Source organism: Plectropomus leopardus, chromosome 6 (assembly GCF_008729295.1).
Source record: "Plectropomus leopardus isolate mb chromosome 6, YSFRI_Pleo_2.0, whole genome shotgun sequence".
In the NCBI taxonomy this organism is placed as follows: domain Eukaryota; kingdom Metazoa; phylum Chordata; class Actinopteri; order Perciformes; family Serranidae; genus Plectropomus; species Plectropomus leopardus.
In genome coordinates this window covers 19,893,373-19,911,076 of record NC_056468.1, presented here as the reverse complement: position 1 = coordinate 19,911,076, position 17,704 = coordinate 19,893,373, and the positions used below count along the sequence as shown (strand labels likewise).

The following is a 17,704-nucleotide window of genomic DNA, read 5'->3' as shown; positions in this document are numbered from 1 at the left end:
TAAGTAACCCAAATTGAAAAGGTCTTTATTTTTTAAAAATTCCAAGATAGTTTGCTGTTCTAGATCCAAGGAAAGGGTGGATGTATTTATGTATTGTTTTTATTTTAAATATTAAGTTTAAAAGTCACAAATCACTAATTTTATTTCCATGTTCTGTATCGTTCATTGTATTTCCTCCTTGAAAGCTACCTGGACAACCTCCACAGTGCTGATTGGATTCGAGACTCTCGGACAGAAGACACAGTGGAAGCTGCATCTAGGATAAAGAGCACAGAGTTGCTTTCCCAAATAAAAGTGAAGAAAGCTGGTTTGTATTTGGTTCCTTCTGAAGTTGAAGGAAAATACTATGATGTTGATGTTGTTGCAATGCAGTGTCAGTGTGCTCTGTCCATTAGAGGAAATTTTTGCAAACATATTCTCCTGGCCAAAGAAAAATGCCAAGAAATGGGTTTTGACGTGGATGAACTCAGAAAAGAGGTGGCAAGGTCCCTCTTTAATCAACAAAATTATGAATGGGACGGACAGCATCTGATTGTGCATCATCAGAATAACTTTGGAGTTGTTAGTGTGCAACCTAAACAGTGCACATGTCTTGCCAGTAGCTTTAAAGAAATCTGTGTGTGCCTCAGACTTTCAGAGATACTACTGCAAGATAGTTTGCCAGAGAAAAGTGACAACCAGTTGACTGAAAGCAACACTGTCAGTGTAAACCAGTCTGAAACTGTGAAAGATATGATAGCAGAGCTGCATGATTGGTGTCAGAGCAGTGATTACAAGGAAACACCTGCAATACTCACCGCAGTTAAAAAGGCTCACCACTTAGCATTTGGACAGAAAACCAGTAACACAAGGAAAAGAAAAATGCAAAGGCTGCATGAATAAAGGCACAAAGTAAATCATGCAAGAAAAGTGTGAACCACATGCATTCATAACATTGCAGGAAAATAAAGTTTTGTGCTGTAGGCCTGAAGAATAACTGGAGGTAGTACACAGAGAAAAAACTTATGTGGAAACAGGAACTTCAAGTCTTTCTATCCCAAGGGTAATCTTCAGAGTGACAGGAGTGGCATAGTCAACAGAGGCGTAGGGAGGGTGTATTTGTACCCTTAATATTTAGTGTTGTATGTATTCTTGTGTGTTGACAGGTGGAGGTGTGGCCTTTAGTGTCTAATCCTATAATGTTTAATGTTTTGTTTGGTTTTATATTTTACCTACCAGCCTCTACCTACCTCTTCTTGTTTTATATAAAATACGTTTAATGCACTAGGGGTGAATTACTGCAGATGTATTGAATATCAGGCCACTACCAGACACAACAAGGAAATGTATATTGGTCGATTTCCCCAATTATAAAGGTTAATACCAAGAGCCATGTGTAACATGACAGATATTAAGCTCAGCACTGAAATGGAGAGAAAATGATTATATATATCTAATCATTTATGTACCAAATCTTTATGTCTGAAATGTTCAATAAAAGTGTTGTAAACCTCAATGTTGTTGTTGGTGATGGCAGTGAGGTTAGTTTTTCTCACACATATTTATATATGGGAATTTACAGTATGACTTTTAAGGCACAGGAGTCCCCTGCATGAAAGGGGTGGGATTTCTGTCAGAAGGGGCTTCTGGTAGAAAGACCTGAAAACAAACTTGTCCCATGTGCTATAACACATCCATGATGTGCATGGCTGCAACACTGAAGGTGAGAAACTGAGGGTAAGTAGATAGTAAGTGCCCTTAAGCAGGCTTTTTAGTTGCTGTGCAAATATACTGTCAAAATACCATATCCACAAGTAAAAATCCTTCGATTTAATGATGCATTAATGAAACTAAACAATACATTGACACTAATTTTTTCATTAAATGTGTTCATTACTCATGTCTTTTATATAAATAAATTCATCTCTCCTGTGGTCCCATTAGTGACAGCCTAATTGAGTAACATAAGAAAACTGTATTTTTAAAGCACATATTAAATCAGTAGGCCTACCAAAAGAAGTATTTCAATACTGAAAAGATGGCCCTTTAGTAAAAACTAGGCTGCATATTCAGTAGGAAGATGCAAATACCTTTTGAATTTAGTGTTATCCCACCAGTGGAAACAGAGGAAAGTGTCAGTGGCATTTACTTTTACTCAAGAGGCAGAAAACCTACAACTACCTGTGTGCACGATTATGTGACAATGCGCCTGCGGGTAGTACGAGTTTTGTCATTGACAATATAGCCTAGCCGCTGGTTGGTACCGGTAACTCTCTTTAAATAGTACATCCATGGTAACAAATGACTTGGAATTTGTTAATGGTAAGCTACATGTTTCTGAAAATATTTGAGGCGAGAAATACACAGCACAGTAACATCTGTCTTGGTTGGTGTTGTATCAACACTGCCAAGTTGCACCATTTGAGCTCAGTGTTTTCAGCCTACCTTTTTACAAAACAGGAAACAGTATGGCCCCTGCGTCTTTTTCACAAATTTTCATACTACAGTAAAATTGTGTGATAAAATGTGTTTTTGAAAACACTTTGGAAAAGAAAAAAACATACAATTACAGAATCTTTATTTGTATTTGATGAACTCTGCCTGTTTTTGCAGTTTGACAGCGGGTGAGGGAGGGAAGATATCCCTCTCAATCCGTTTCTACTCTTTGTATCCGTGCTGATGTTGGCGCGTGTTTGATAATACGGAAGTACAACATGCGGCTCGAGGAACAGCGTTGTTGCCGGCGGATTTGAGCTGCGAGAAGAGCCTAGCGATCTGTATGCTGGTAAAATAGAGGAAGCTTTACCACGGTTCGTGTTGACATGTAGTACCCATGTTGCTGCACTACGAAGATGGTTGAAAATCGTGGAAAGGTGCTTTACGAGAAGGCAAGCAAAAAACAGCATCTGAGAACAAGGTAACTTTACATTAGCATGCTAGCTTACAAATCGCACTGCAGATGGTTGGTATTGGAAAAAGCTTTCACGAATGTACATTAAAGTGATTATGGCGACTGGCTTTTTAATTTTATATGGCACATTTCATTACACGTAAAGTCAAAGTCCTTTACACTGAAAGACATCAGATAAAGGCAAATATGAAAACATTAGTAGGCTAGCATAAACATATGAGCAGTAGTTATCAAATCAACATAATAACAGAGGACACAGATAGACCAAAATACAATGACATTTTTAGTACTTAAGTTCTTGTTGTTTTAAATAAACTTTATTTGACACATTGCAATACACATATCACTTATTTTGGCAACAACAATAATCATAGTGCAAAATTCAAGTGAACATGCCAGAGAGTTTAGGTTGAACAAATGAATAAAAGGAAGATTTTAGTGACATCTATAATAGTACAGGCTATTTAAGAATTACAAGACAAATATACACAGTACACAACTCACATGGAAACAAGTGTGCTGAAATGTGAAGTCCAGGGATAATTTCAAGAGATCGGCTCCTTCAGTTTAGGTCACATTTCAACTACATATCTTACAGCTGATACATGCCAGTACATTTTTATCATCATTTCAATGGTGCATGATTTAGAAGTGTTTATGTAATTTCAAAATGTCTGGAAAAAACTGTGAATAGGGGCCTTACACTTACACTTATGTATGTAAAATTTGGCAAAATCTACAATCAGTGCCTTTTCCTCAAATGTCCTGTCATAGGCAAGGAAATGCGAATATTACATGCTCATAAAATAATGTAAAGTCAATAATGAATTGGAAACATCTTTCCACAATTTTCTTATAGCTTGTTTTTACCATCTTGGAAATTTTTACATAGCAGCTCCAAAATGCAAATAACTGAAGCAAACTGTTTTTTTTCTACATATTATAACAACTATTGCACATCTTGATTATGTATCAGAAATATTTTCCTAAAGTCACCTTTTTTTCTATTCTTCTACTTGTTTTTTAAGAGGGAGTAACTGACACAGTGGTTTGGTGATCGTTCCAATCACTGTCTCTCTCTTCAGTGCTCCAGCTGCAGGTTTATCCACCACTTTTAACCTGAGCTGCAGTTCCTGTAGTTCCTCGCTACTGAGCTCTGTAAAGAAAAAATCTTCATTAAACACAGGGCTGCGGCAGTTCCTGATGGTGGCACTCTCCTGTTGCTGCAGCTTTCCCGGGGTCAGACACAGATTTACTGCACAGTTTAGGGTTCGTCTGTCAGTTTCATCCCATAGGCCCTCCACAGACACCACGCGGACTCTGACGGTTGAAAGGGATGAGAACGTGTTGGTTGTGAATGTGTTGTGCTCAAGGTAGAGGCGCACTTTACCACGGCCCTGCAGAGGGAGAACGTATTCATGCTGGAGTTTCTCCCGGCACTGTAGATCATCCAGGGGGAGGAGGGCAGATGGGGCCAAGGCCAGTGAGCTTCCTTCTAAGCTTGGAGGGCTACTGGGCGAGGTTGTTAAATTTAAAATCACCCTCTTCCACCTGCCTTTGTCCACCCTCCTGTCACTTAATGAAGGACACGATGTTGCTCCTTTAAGACAGCCATTGCGTGGTGGAAAGTACAGGGAGGATTTAGCATTAAACGGCGAAGTGAGGGGAGAGGAGTCACTGGAGGAGGGTGTTTCACTTCCAGTGCTTCCTGTCTCTGAAAGGCTCTTGGATGACAACAGAGGGAGAAACCTTGAAGTTTTCTTGGGCAGTTTTGTTGCCTTCGCAAGCCTCGGTGCTGCAGTGGGAAGGCTTCGATCGAACGTGTAAACAGGGCACTTTGAGTGGAACAAAGACTCCTTCCTTCGAGTGTTAGGGCTCTCATATATCCCAGCCAGGCCGTACCCCTCTGCAGAGAATGGCAAAGGTTTCCTTGCAGCCAATGACACTTTTCCATTCTTTGTTTTTACATGTGTAGTGTTTGGAGAAATGTTGCTCTTGGTTATCTGACAGTGCAGGTAAGGTATTGTTGTCTCAGCTTCCAGCAGCGGGCTTCTCTTGCAGAGCCTGGGTGGCAGGCAGAACTCGGGGATCCTATCTGGGGTGAGGATATTGTTGTGCAGCTTGTTAGAGAGACTGGTCTTAGAAGACAGAAGGATGTCCTCCTCACTCTTCCCCATGTATTGACTCAGCTCTAGAGGAATGCTCTCCATGCTCTCCCTGATCTTCTCAAACACCCACATTGTAATTTTCTGATGATTCAATATGATATAAAGCCCAAACTTTTTTCCTTTGACACCAAAAAAAAAAAATACAATTTGGTTAATCAAACAAACAATCCACAAAATAGAACACACTTCTCAAAAAAGTAGTAGTTAAAGTTTATTCCAAATGAAATAACCAATATTTTCCTCTCACCTCTTGAGGTCCAGATGTGTCCACCTCTGAAGAAAGATCTGTATGAGTGTGACAGATGTGCCAGTGACAGATTTTAAAGGTGAGTGCGAGACTCTGCATCACTGGTCTGCCGCCCCCGCCTGCGTCAGAGAGCAGGCTGCACATGCACATACACGCCACAACACACAGTGTATCGAGTCGCTCACTGTCTATTGGAGACTGGGTGGGTGGAAGTCAGAATTTGGTGCATCCATGTGCATTTAGTTGTGCTAAGGATGTGATGTCAGCTTTTCAGCTGATAAAATTTACGTCAGCACTAAATTGTGCCTGTTGTTCTGTAAAAATGAAGTAAGGCAAAGACACAAAGCATTATGTGAAGCTTGTGATGCTCTAAATTCCACTCTAAAGGAATACTTGACCCACAAAATTATTCAAGTCAATTCAATTTTATTTCCATGGCACATTATCGCAAATTGCAATTTGCCTCTGAAGGCTTTACAGTGTGTATATATATATATATATATGGCAATAACAGTCATATGTGTCTAATAATAGTGGAGGTATGACTAGCCTAGCGCTTGCCGAGACGCACTACTTATTTTTGCATGAAACTGTTTATCCTTTATTATTTTTTGGTTCTTAATTTACTCAAGAGGCGAGTGGGAAAAACAAAGTTTTCTTCACCAATTCAGCATAACATGAGATGAGTAATAGATGATCATTTGTGGGTTATGTATTCCTTTAACATCTAGCAGATAATGTTAAAGTATAATTTAATGTATACAAAATGTTAGACACTACATCAAATACATTTTCATATCTGGGTTCAAATATTTATGATAGAGGCTTTAATTTTCACAGTATACCATTATTAGATTGTGTATGACCCTGCACTCTTATCTGCTCATTAAATTCAGTTTGAAACACATAACACCTTGAAGTGCGTGTTGTGGTCATGATGATGTAAGTAATATCTGCTTTTGAGAGAGCTGACCTCTCGTTCAAAAGCAATTCAAAGACAGGAATGTCCACCTACAGAGAGCACCCACCACCTCAAAGACCCACTAACCTTTAAACAGCTGGCAGTCCAGACACATAACTGACTATGTGTTCAAGGCAACACGTCACTTTTTGAAAATGTAACATTTACGGTCACGTAAGCTAGGGAACGTTTTTTGCTTTTTGAATTATCCCTTCAAAAATAAAAAGATAAGATAAAATATAACCTTATAGCAATGAGACAAATACCTTTATAGTTAGTTTAATAAATGTCTTTTTTATCATTTAAAACATGACAGATATACTTGTAAGTGAAGACATGGCTCCTCTATGCTCAGCTAAAGTAAAGGTGACCTCAAGTGTTTTTAGTTGCGGTCATTGAATTTCTGTCAGAATTGTAGGCTTACGTCATATGCAGCAAATATTCATTTGACTGCCTTTATTGATTTTAATACACTCAGTAAGCTCGGTATATGAATCACTGAGCATGAAGGGTATTCCGTATCTGCAGGATGAATTCATCCTCCTCTGTCATCAATCTCAGACATTTCCAGGGTGCAAATGATCTTGTTTCTTTGTCTTTTTATTGGCACTGATGGAACCCACATTCAATCCACACATTAAAACCATTTTTTTTACATTTAAAAACACATATATGCTCAGTTTCCTCTGCCATAGTATGATTTTCTTCTCCTCATTTAATCTCCAAATTTTTAATCCAATCCATTTCAAATCCAGTTTTGAAAATGTTTTTTTTAATGATTAGCACCACGTCCATTTTATCTGGTCTAGATTATATTCATTTTCTGGACACTTCATGCCCCTCTGGAAATGTTTCAGATAATCCAGTGACATTTCTATCCAAGAACACCTGCCATCTTGGTCTGATTTTTCTGGACCTCATCGTGTGAAGAAATGACAATTCTCATTATCAAACACTGGATTCTTGTTATCTGTACAAAGAGGAAGATGCCGAGCTGGATGGCCCTGTGAGCAACTGAGTTCTTTTACCACAAGAGGGCATACATGGATTAGATTTACAGTTGGGCAACATTAAACCACTGCTTGTCTTGGTTAAGACATCAGTGGGACATAGTGAATATGTTTGTATACATTATTAACATTATAAAATCTATAAAACGACTGCAAAAGATGTGGAAATATGGGGTTAGTCGAATTTGTGAAAAGCACATACACACAAAAACACACCATCAGGCCACCTGTCTCTTGCTTCATTAAAATGATCCTCTCTGTTCTAATTAAACAGTAAGTGAGAAACAACATCTCTACCCGTGTGCCAGCCTGTTTGCACGCAGTGTGTGTGTGCGTGCGCCGGTATATGTGTGTGTGCGTGTAACAGAAAATGAAGATGATGAATACGTTTGGGAGGAGTCAGGGGCCTCGGAAGCACCCAAGAGTCAGGAGGCTTTTTGTGATAGTGAAGATAGACTTTATTACACCAATAAAAACCCAGAGTGCTCTCTGTAATAGAGAGATAAATGATCGGGAGTCAGAGGAGGACCTTTGCCTTTAACCGCTATCAAAGTTGCAATTAATGCTAACGAGAGAACAGTACATTGTTGCCAAATGCTCCGTTGCTGTCAAGTGCATAAGTGTTCAAACCTTTTTGTTCAGTAGCGCTACATTTTTAGGATAATAATTCATTATTTTTTATTTTGTCGGTTTCATTTTGTTAATCCATTCTGTGGAACAGGATGTTAACTAATCAACCGAAATGCTTATAAAGACTTTTTTAGGATTCAAACAGAGAACCTTAGAACAGTGCTTTCAGTGCCAATATGCCAGTCAAATATCAGCTGAAGTAAATCTGTGTGAAGTGCTCTGTTGCTTTAATCCCCGCAAACAAAGAGCTGCACACTAAATAATTCCTCTCCTTTATGCTACTTACTAACTTGTGGAAAAGCTAGGCCTTATGCATACACTTCCTAATATCCTCAATGTAGGGAGCAGACCACAGGGAAGCAACACTTTCTGGTGATCATCTGAGGGTTAAACCAAAAAGGTCCTAAAGCGAAGCAGTCACTTCACTGATTTTGTATGCAATATAATTGATGTACATGTTGTAACTTCATCCCACTAACCACCTGCCCAGAGCTAACGGTGACCTTTTCGCCTTCCCTCATCATAAAGACAGCACAATGGAAACTTTTACTCTGTTTTCATGGGAGTTGACTCTTTCAAAGTCGCTCAGTAAGAGGAATTACTCTCTTACTCTCTTACTCTCTTAAGTGTTCGTGCAGTGTAGTGACTGGGACCTGATGATCAAAGATCAGTCAAGGAGGTCTTTGTTGATTCTCTGTGGTTAGTCTTTGTGTAAAGCTCCAATTTCAAGTGATAAATCAGTTGAATGCTTGCTGCAAAACTGTCAGTTTGCCATTAGAAACTCTAAAACTAATGTTTTATTCTATACTCTTTATGCAAGTTGATGGGCAAAACTTACACCCATATTGTGAAACGATAAAATAATCCAGCATCATGTAAAATAAGCTGAAAATCATTTCAATTCAATAAAAAAAAGAGGTTTAGCCCAAGAGACAATTCCTTGGGCTGGCATAGTAAAAGAAACATATAACATGAGGACAAGACATGAATGACACAAGACAATACAGTCCGCAGCAGTGACGAAACCAACAGCAGATGGTCAAATGTCCAACAGTAGAAAAATTAGAATGCATTCAGTAGTGTAATGTCTTTAAAAGAAATTAGGAAACATTAGAAATAAGTATGATTACAAGAATAAAAATTGACAAGAAAAGACAAAACAAAAAATCAACTTTAAAACACATACTAAAAGAATAAATGTGCATTTGCCTCCTTAAATAAAATATTTATTACCCACTGAAATGTAGAAGATGGACAAGAAGATAACACTGAACAAAATAGAGGGTAAAAAATATTATATTATAGATTACAGTAAATTTGAGACTTGTATTGTAATGTTAACTAACTAACTAACATTAAGTCAAATTTAAACGTTATATGTAACTGTTTTATATATAGGTATATGTATTTTAATAGATCGAGAGAGAAGAAAGAACTGGAACTTGACCACCAATTTATAGCTTTTTCTTGTGCAGACTAATGTTTCAATGCCACTGTGTCTTTATCAGAGACAGTCAAAGTCTCTTTGGCTGTCTTTGAGACACACCTGATGCACACTTTGAAGGCAATAAGTACTATAGAAAGTGAATTTTTAAATCCTTATATTACGCATAGGTTTACAAAAATGTGACTGAACAATCAACCATTTTAAGAGTCTGATTTGAGCAGTCTGATACGAGAAAATGTCTGATATGTATTTCAAGTTGAGGGAGAACAATTATACGCATATCATGTAGGTGAAAAGCTACACTGATTAAAAAAGTAACACCAGCACACCTACTCCATTCCATTGGATCTTTGTCAGGTCAAAATGATGTGCAGGCGTTACTTTTCTCCTCAGTAATTATATATTACACACATTTCCACACTGTGCCTTCATGTAGCCAAACAAGTCCTGCCTACAATAGACCCAAGGCAGTTTTACTAAGCCAAACCTTTGTTATAAGGTTTTCTCTGTAACACTGCCAATTATGATGTTTTGACATTGTGAGATGAGATTAAAAATTCAAACTACAAACTCTGAGCAGAGGAAAAGCTGATGACACACTTTGTTAATTTCCTTTTCACTTTAATCTCTATTATTGAGGAGTCACATGAGTCTATATGGCCACTCATTCTCTTTCAAAGCACTTAACCTCATAAAATTGCTGAAGTTTTTTGGCTAGAGAACTTCTTTGTCTGAACTATTAAGGGAAAGTGTTCAAGTTGGAGAGGAGAAACAGTGGGAAGGAGGCCAGAATGGCTGAACCACTGAACTTATTTGAATTGATAATAAAATGTAATAATGGCTAATAAGGTGTAATAATTTGGGCCAATAAAGATAGGTGGCAGATTAAAGATGATATGAGCTGCATCGGAGGACCTCACTCGGAGGACGGCGCAGAGACGATGCACTTGAGCGGGTGCTGGGCAGATAAAGTTTGACCCTGGATCAGTGAATCATTGTCTAATTATTAAGGAGGAGGAGGGAGACGGAGGGAGGGACGAGAAGGAAAGGATGAAACGATGAAACAAAGTAGGGGGAAAAGGGAAAATTGTTTTTGAGAAGAAGGGGACAGAGTGGAACAAAAGAGAAAAAAATGGTGAAAAAGAATAAGTGATGCATTTTAAGACAAAACACAGCAGAGAGAAAATAGAAGAAGAGTGCCAAAGGGGGGAAAGAAGTGTAATCAGAGAAAGACAAAGGGTTATGGAGAAAAGACAGAGAAGAAGAGTTATAGTAATGTGCAGTGGTCCACAGTGACCTGTCGTTAGGACTCTCTCCCCTGACAACTTCTCTCTGTCTCCAGGCCTGATGCCAATATGCTAATCCTCCTCCGATGACCTTTTCATTGGCTGGCGCTGACTCCCCTTGACACGTGCCAGATGACTCCTCATCCCACATTATAAGACCACGGCAGTGAATATGGCAAGGCGACTATTACCAAGGTAAGAGCAGATGTAGCCGTATGCCGCCTGCCTGCTCGCGCTGAATCACATGTACTGTTAAAATAAGTTGTCACATGCACCACAACTGTGCTATTACAGTAAATGGACAAACACCACGTGCACTTTATAGCACATATGGTGTTTGTACATATGGTTGAAAAGTAGTAGGATAAATGTATGATATGCTGGATATCATGAGGAGCAGGTTTACCGTTGGATCGGCAATAGAAAAGCAGCGGCTGCCCCTCCCTCATTACCTCCACTGAGGTGCCCTTGAGCAAAGCGCTTAACCCCCAGCTGCTCCAGTGGAGCTGCTCAGTGGCCGGCAGATCAGAACTAGGCAGCTTCTGAGTGTGAATGTGTGATAACGGGGCTTCTGCAAAAAAATAGCATAAGGCTCAGGGAATCTTCTCTGAATAAATTCAAGTTAAAAAATATATATTTTTTAAAAAATATTGGTATTTAATTCATATGGAAACATATGGAATATAGTGAATTCACTTAAGAAAAAAATTGTTGCTCTTTACAAATTAATAATAATCTCTGAATTCTGAGAAAAGTCTTCATAGGAAAAATATTTGCCCTGTTTTTCTGAATTACAACATTACTGTCACAGAATATGAGAAACATTTTCATGAGAAAAAATGGAGAAAAAAAAAACAAGGGCAGATTTTTTCCAAGAACACTTTTCTCAGAATTCAAAGATAATAATCTTTAACCCAGAAAAAAAGGGAATAATAATCCTCTTTAAGTGACTGCATTACACTTCCATAAATTGATGCCATAAACACATGAAATAGGTTTTAGAAATTCCAAAAGCATGCTTAAGAATTAATGGACTAATTAAGGAAAAATATATATGACCTGTTATAAAGAAACTTAAATAGCAAAATTACACAATTTTATCATTCATCGCCATGATTGGTTACAGCAGTACTGGTATGTGATTAGGTATTTTCTAAGAGAGTAGACTAAAGAACTACTAAAGTAAATAAAGTTAAGCATTCAGACCTTTCATCGACCAGCCATAATTTCTTGTGCGATCAAAAACAAAAAAGAAGCTCTCATCAGCTGAACAATGGCCGGGCCTCTAATATTCAGCGTGGCACACTACATGTCTTTAAATTAAATGTAGGTGTCTATTGATGTTTGAGATATTAACTGCAGACACATTAGCAAATTGATTTAACAGGGAGTGCATTTTCAAAATGCAAAGCCTTTTGAAACTTTGATAACCCATTGATATTTTGAAGACAGAATAATTAGCCTGTTAATTAGTAAATTTAATTGTCCTTGTGTAACTCTTTTGCTAATGGCTTTCTGAAATGCATGATTTAAATGTAGAGTTGATTAATCTATTAATTCTCATAATCTCTCCATAGTGTTTTATTAACTAATTGATTACATATAACCCGTGAAACAAGTCTATAAATATTGCTTTGGAACACTTCAGCCTCGAAAAATGAGACCATTGCAGCAGCAGGTGAAAGATGGAGAAATATGGGGAAAAAATGGGAACAACACATATTATTTTACCTTTTACATCACAACTTATGATATATGATATATATATAAACTTTAAAACACTGTGTAATTTAATTTATAATGGAATTTGTCTTTCTACATCAGAAAAAATAAAAGTAAAAGAGGAGATCACTCATATGTTCGGAGCTTACGTCATTACATTTTCCTGATTAAAACATAATTAGACAGCCGGTCCATAAAAATGTGAATTTACCTAATTTGGTAAATTGTTGCCCTAAAGTCTGTCAATCTGTTTCAAGGTCCTCAGGACTGCATTAGGAGGTCAACAGTCGTTCTGTAATCTGTGACAAAAAGAAACCTCTTAAGAATATTACAGTTTCATTAGTTCTGTAAGAGGGTATAATGACCTAATGCTCGTGTACAGTTGTACATCTCTCACACGCACTGTTCTTCACTGATTCTGTCTTTCCTTTTTGTCTCATTCATGTTCTCTTTCTCTATCACTCTTTACTTTCTCTCATGGTTGTGGGTAGAAAGTGAAGAAGCCTAAGTTAATTTTCAGTAGTGAGTTTTTTTTAATGCGTTCCCTTCACTGTATTCTTATTCTTCAAATAATGAAACAGTTTGATGCATTTTAACTCTTAATAATGACATCTTTATGAAGGTCAGTTGATTAGATTTCTGTTCTCTGGTGAAGTTGTTTAACAAAGTTAATACTTGCTGTGATGTAGTTTCATGCCTCCATTTATTGTTGAATTTGCTTCACTGAGCAAGGAATCCTTGTACAGCAATTATATGTTTAAAGAAATTAGACCAAATTTCAGTTATCTGATGTTGCCAATACGTTGAATAAAAGACCACGGTCTGGAACAAAGAATGATATTTAAGGTCGTTCATGTTCGTGTGTGTGTGTGTGTGTGTGTGTGTGTGTGTGTGTGCGTGTGCGTGTGCGTGTGTGTGTGAATGCGTGTGCGTTCCAGTGTGCTTGAGTTAGTGCAAACGGTAGATCAGATCGATGAATTAAGCTGCTCATTATGATGGCCTGCTCTTGCTGGTCATTAAGAAAAACGCATGTAGAATTTGCCACCCTGGCCCCTATGAAGTGTGGGTAATTACCGCTAATGTATCATCGCCTATTCAAGACCGTAACGTTTCGTTTCTGAGGGCTGACGGTGAAACACCTCTGACCTAAATGTTTTATTCATCCATAAGAGTCCCATTATTCATTTTGAACTCATATTTCACATGATTAACAGTTTTTTCCATATTAATGTCTCATACACTTTTATCAGTGCCAACAGTGTTTCATATGGTGCAATATTATATTTGTGTTCTTCAGTTGAAAATGTCATATCAGTCTATAGCCCTCCTAAACCTGTTGTTGTAATGGATGCATGAGGTCAACTTGTTAGAAAAACCAAAACCAACTTACAAAGAGAAACTAATTTTACAGGCCGGAGCACGAAGTTACTAAACTTTGTCCTCCTCAGAAGTCATTAGTGTTTTTACTGTTATTAATTAGTTATTTTATACTGTTTACTTGGAATATCTTAAGAGACCAAACATAATTATTTTGAAACTAATTTTAAATTGTCTTCGCCTCTGACGCAGTCTTTGGGCACACTGTGTTACATTAGTGCTCAACTCACTCATCGCTACTTTGCTGTGTTAGAGTTAAGAATCTACATAACAGGCTTCATATATTTAGAGAAATCTCATCAGCAAACATCTGGTACAAAACTGGATATATTTTTCTTTTTTTTCCCTAATTAATCCACCTTATCTCATCATTAATTTAAGAAGAAATCCGTTGAGTACGCAGACAACAGTCAGTGTAATTGCATCTTTATCATTTCAACACAGAAGATTAGCAGTTTTCTGTGATTTTAATTTTGGAGTGAAACATGAGACTGAAACAACCCCCTGTACTTGTCATTTTTTTATTTACTGTGATTACTCTTCAATGTTTTACATCAGTCTGATGATGTTCAGACTCAATTCAAATTCATATCTAAAAAAAAATTTAAAAAATTATATATTTTTTTGCTTTCTTGCTTTTATTAGGACAACTGGAGAAAGACACAAAATGGGGAGACAAAGAAGCAAAGGGTCACGGATTGGAGTGAATTCCAACGACTGCTCTAAGGACTCAGCCATTCAAACATGGGGCACACACTCTACCAGGTGAGCTACAGGACACCCCACATTTACAAAACTTCTGCTGCATCCATGTTACTGATTGCTTCTATCTCAAAGTGAAAAGAAGCATGTTGTGAGCTGGGTTATTTATTTTGATTGAAGAAAGAAATGGGTTTTTTTTCCTGTAGCAATAATGAATTCTTTATATTGGTAGCTCTTTACTTGTATAGCCTGCCTATCTGTAACTTTTCAGCAGCTTATTAGTGGAGATTCAGCCGTTCAGCTGTTCAGCTTTGTCTGTAGATGCTTATCTAAAGAGTATATGTAACAGTTCACCACATATTGTCAGAATCATTCAGTTGAACTTGTATTATTCACTCAGCTGATACTGCATAGAGTGACTTGTTCAAGTTCAACTAAATTATTCTGTGATTATGAAGGTATGTTCATGTACCATCACATACTCTAGATAATCTGTCAAACATCTACAGAATGAAGTTGCCATACAAAGTGTTACCATAATATCTGATGATTACTTTTGGGTTGGATAATTTTTGTTTTAAAAAAAAAACAAAAGATTGTCCAGGATGTGCATGTCTGGTTGAGGATATTAATAACTTCCAAGTGCAGCTGTTTCCTCTAAGAGTTACATTCAATCAAATTACCCTGTAGGAACACATGGCTACCTAGTCACCAAGGTATTGTATTAATATTTACACACCACTTAAATGCACAGCCAGATTAAGATCTAACATAACAATGGAGCCTGCAACATACCCATCAAAACAAGAGCGTCTTAAACCTGTATCTCTATTTTCTCAACTTGCTCCGCAGACTTGTACTGCAAATCATTTAACATATGCTGCTAAATGCTTAGACACAACCAGCACAGTGTGAAAAATAAACTGCACATATACCTTCTATTAGCCTGTGCATAAACACATGTGCACATTAGGAGACCTCATGTGATATTATGATTCCAGAGGCATCTGACTCCGGTGTTGTGAGGACAGAGGATCATGGAGGGTAATAATGGCTGCATTATTACTCCTCTTATTGTGTCTTAATTAGTGACATTTAATTATGCACTAATGCAGTGAGGGCTATTAAAGACATTGAGGCCTGCTGATCAGGGAATTAAAGCAACACACACACACACACACATGCACACACACACACCTACAGGCAGAGGCACACACTTTTCACATAGACACTTTCGTCATGCCACTGAAATTTCAGTTCCCTTTAACTAGGAATCACAGACACCCTGCCGTGAAAGTGTGTGTGGAAATGTGTGTTTGAGAGAGCGTGATAGATTTAAAGAGATAACCTCTGGAGATATAGGTGCAATAGAGAAAAACTAAACAGAGAAAAAAGAAGGATAAAATCAGAAGAGTATTAGGATGAGGTAGAAGAAGATATGAGCAATCACTGTTATATTCTGCTCGTTAGCAGTGACGCCCAAATAGGTTTGAATTCTTCACTCCCATGCCTCTCTTCCACTGGTGCATCTCAATTATTTGTTCAGAGGCTGGTGTGACAATAGTGTCGGCTTCGGGAGCCTTTGGGATGCTAAACAGGAGACAGGAGGTTGAATATAAGTCATTTTTAGTGGGCTGGACCTGGCGCTTTGTGCTGCTGGAGAGGAGAAGCTTCAAAGCTGCGTTTAAACAGAGCAAACAAAAGAGCAAAACTTGATCCGATCGCCCTGCCTGCTTTTGAAGTAGTGGAGCCCTCAGTGTCGGCTGTTCATATCAATCTTATGAAGATCATGCACACCTCGTGCATCAGCACATAAAGCCCATTCTAGATGTGATTCATGTCATGATGCTCACACTTGCATGAATGTGTGCACATAATCATGAATTATGGAAGATGATAGTATGAATTCAATTTAAATTTTCTGGGTAAAGTTTGGCTCAGGCAAAGTTTGTTTTTCACTTTTTTAAAAATGTTTTTTTTTTTCCCAGATGTGTCTTTTTAATTTTGAAAACTCATGTCATGTTAAAATCATGAACTTGAGACCACTCAGCATTTACACCATCCCCATGTTAAACTGTTTGATATTAAATAGACACTTTCCATTTGATCAGTTAGAGAGGTTTTCAAGAGGACTTTATTTGGACAGAGTTCTAACAACTCATTTGTTTAATTCTGTAAAAATGGCAAAATTTCTGCATGATCACAGGTTTCACTTTTACCATCATCATACCATATACTTTTGCAGCCAAAATATAGTTTATTTAATTAGGACCCTATTCTTTTTAAATTTAAAGTTCTGTTCCTGTTGCCTTTGCAAAACTGCTAATGGTATAAAATAAAGGAAATTAACTTCGTGATCAGTTGTACATTTCAGAGATCAACTGGTGGCAACTATTTACAATGACCTGTGCTGTTAATATTTCCACTCATAAACGGTGATATGAGCACTTCTTATTACAATATTTAATGTGAAAGGGAGCGATTATTACACATGCTAAACTGCAAAATCGGATCGTAAATCAATGCACCTGAAATGGTTAGATTTTTTGCTTCACATCAACTTAATATAAGTAACGGGTTAATCCTTAATAAACGCCAAAAACTTTCTTATAAAAGAATGTCGGAGTTTAATGGAATCGATCTCATGTTTCCTGTAATTGTTGTGTGCAGCGATGATCCCGAAAAACCTGTGCACATTAAATCAAAGCGAGTATTTAAATAACTACACCACCAAAGCAGATTCGGTTTTAAGTTCTTTATGAATATTCTCAGATAAATAGTGTTTTAATACAAGCATAACATTTTCAATTCACTAAGTAAAACACAAAAAGTGCAACAGGCCTAATTATAAAAAAAATGAAGGCCTAATTGTCTTGAGCCGACAGGCCTGCTATAGATTAAAATAGAATAAATAGAATAAGAGCAAAAAATAGAAACAGAGTTGTTGGTTTGCATTTGGAAAGAATTTTCGACTATTAAAAGCTTTCTTTGGGTTCAGCGCATCTGCTTGTCTGATTGTATTTATCAGTGCCACATTACAGTATGTGGTAAATGCCCTCACAATTTGTGCAAATAAATTATGATTTCAATCAACATGGGTCTAATGAAAAATTCATTACACAGCACAATGTTAACCTTAGTGTTTACTACTTTCCTGCAGCTGCACTTAACTTAAACGATGATTCTGCTGATAGTTTTTTTTATGCAATAACAATGTCCTTCTTGTTTGCGTTACTTTTCAAAAATGACCAGCAATTTACCCGG

At 37.4% G+C, this 17,704-nt stretch overlaps 1 protein-coding gene across 1 annotated transcript; it reads right to left on the bottom strand.

Moving 5' to 3' along the window:
- Window positions 1-3,894: 3,894 nt before the first annotated feature.
- LOC121944137 (C2 calcium-dependent domain-containing protein 4C) lies at window positions 3,895-5,130 on the bottom strand. Its single transcript, XM_042487825.1, has one exon. It carries the CDS (start codon window positions 5,128-5,130, stop codon window positions 3,895-3,897), a length of 1,236 nt encoding a protein of 411 aa, XP_042343759.1.
- Between the last annotated feature and the right edge of the window lie 12,574 nt (window positions 5,131-17,704).

Bases quoted from the DNA above. Each gene is read 5' to 3' on its own strand.
- LOC121944137 (XM_042487825.1), bottom strand. From the start codon at position 5,130: ATGTGGGTGTTTGAGAAGATCAGGGAGAGCATGGAGAGCATTCCTCTA.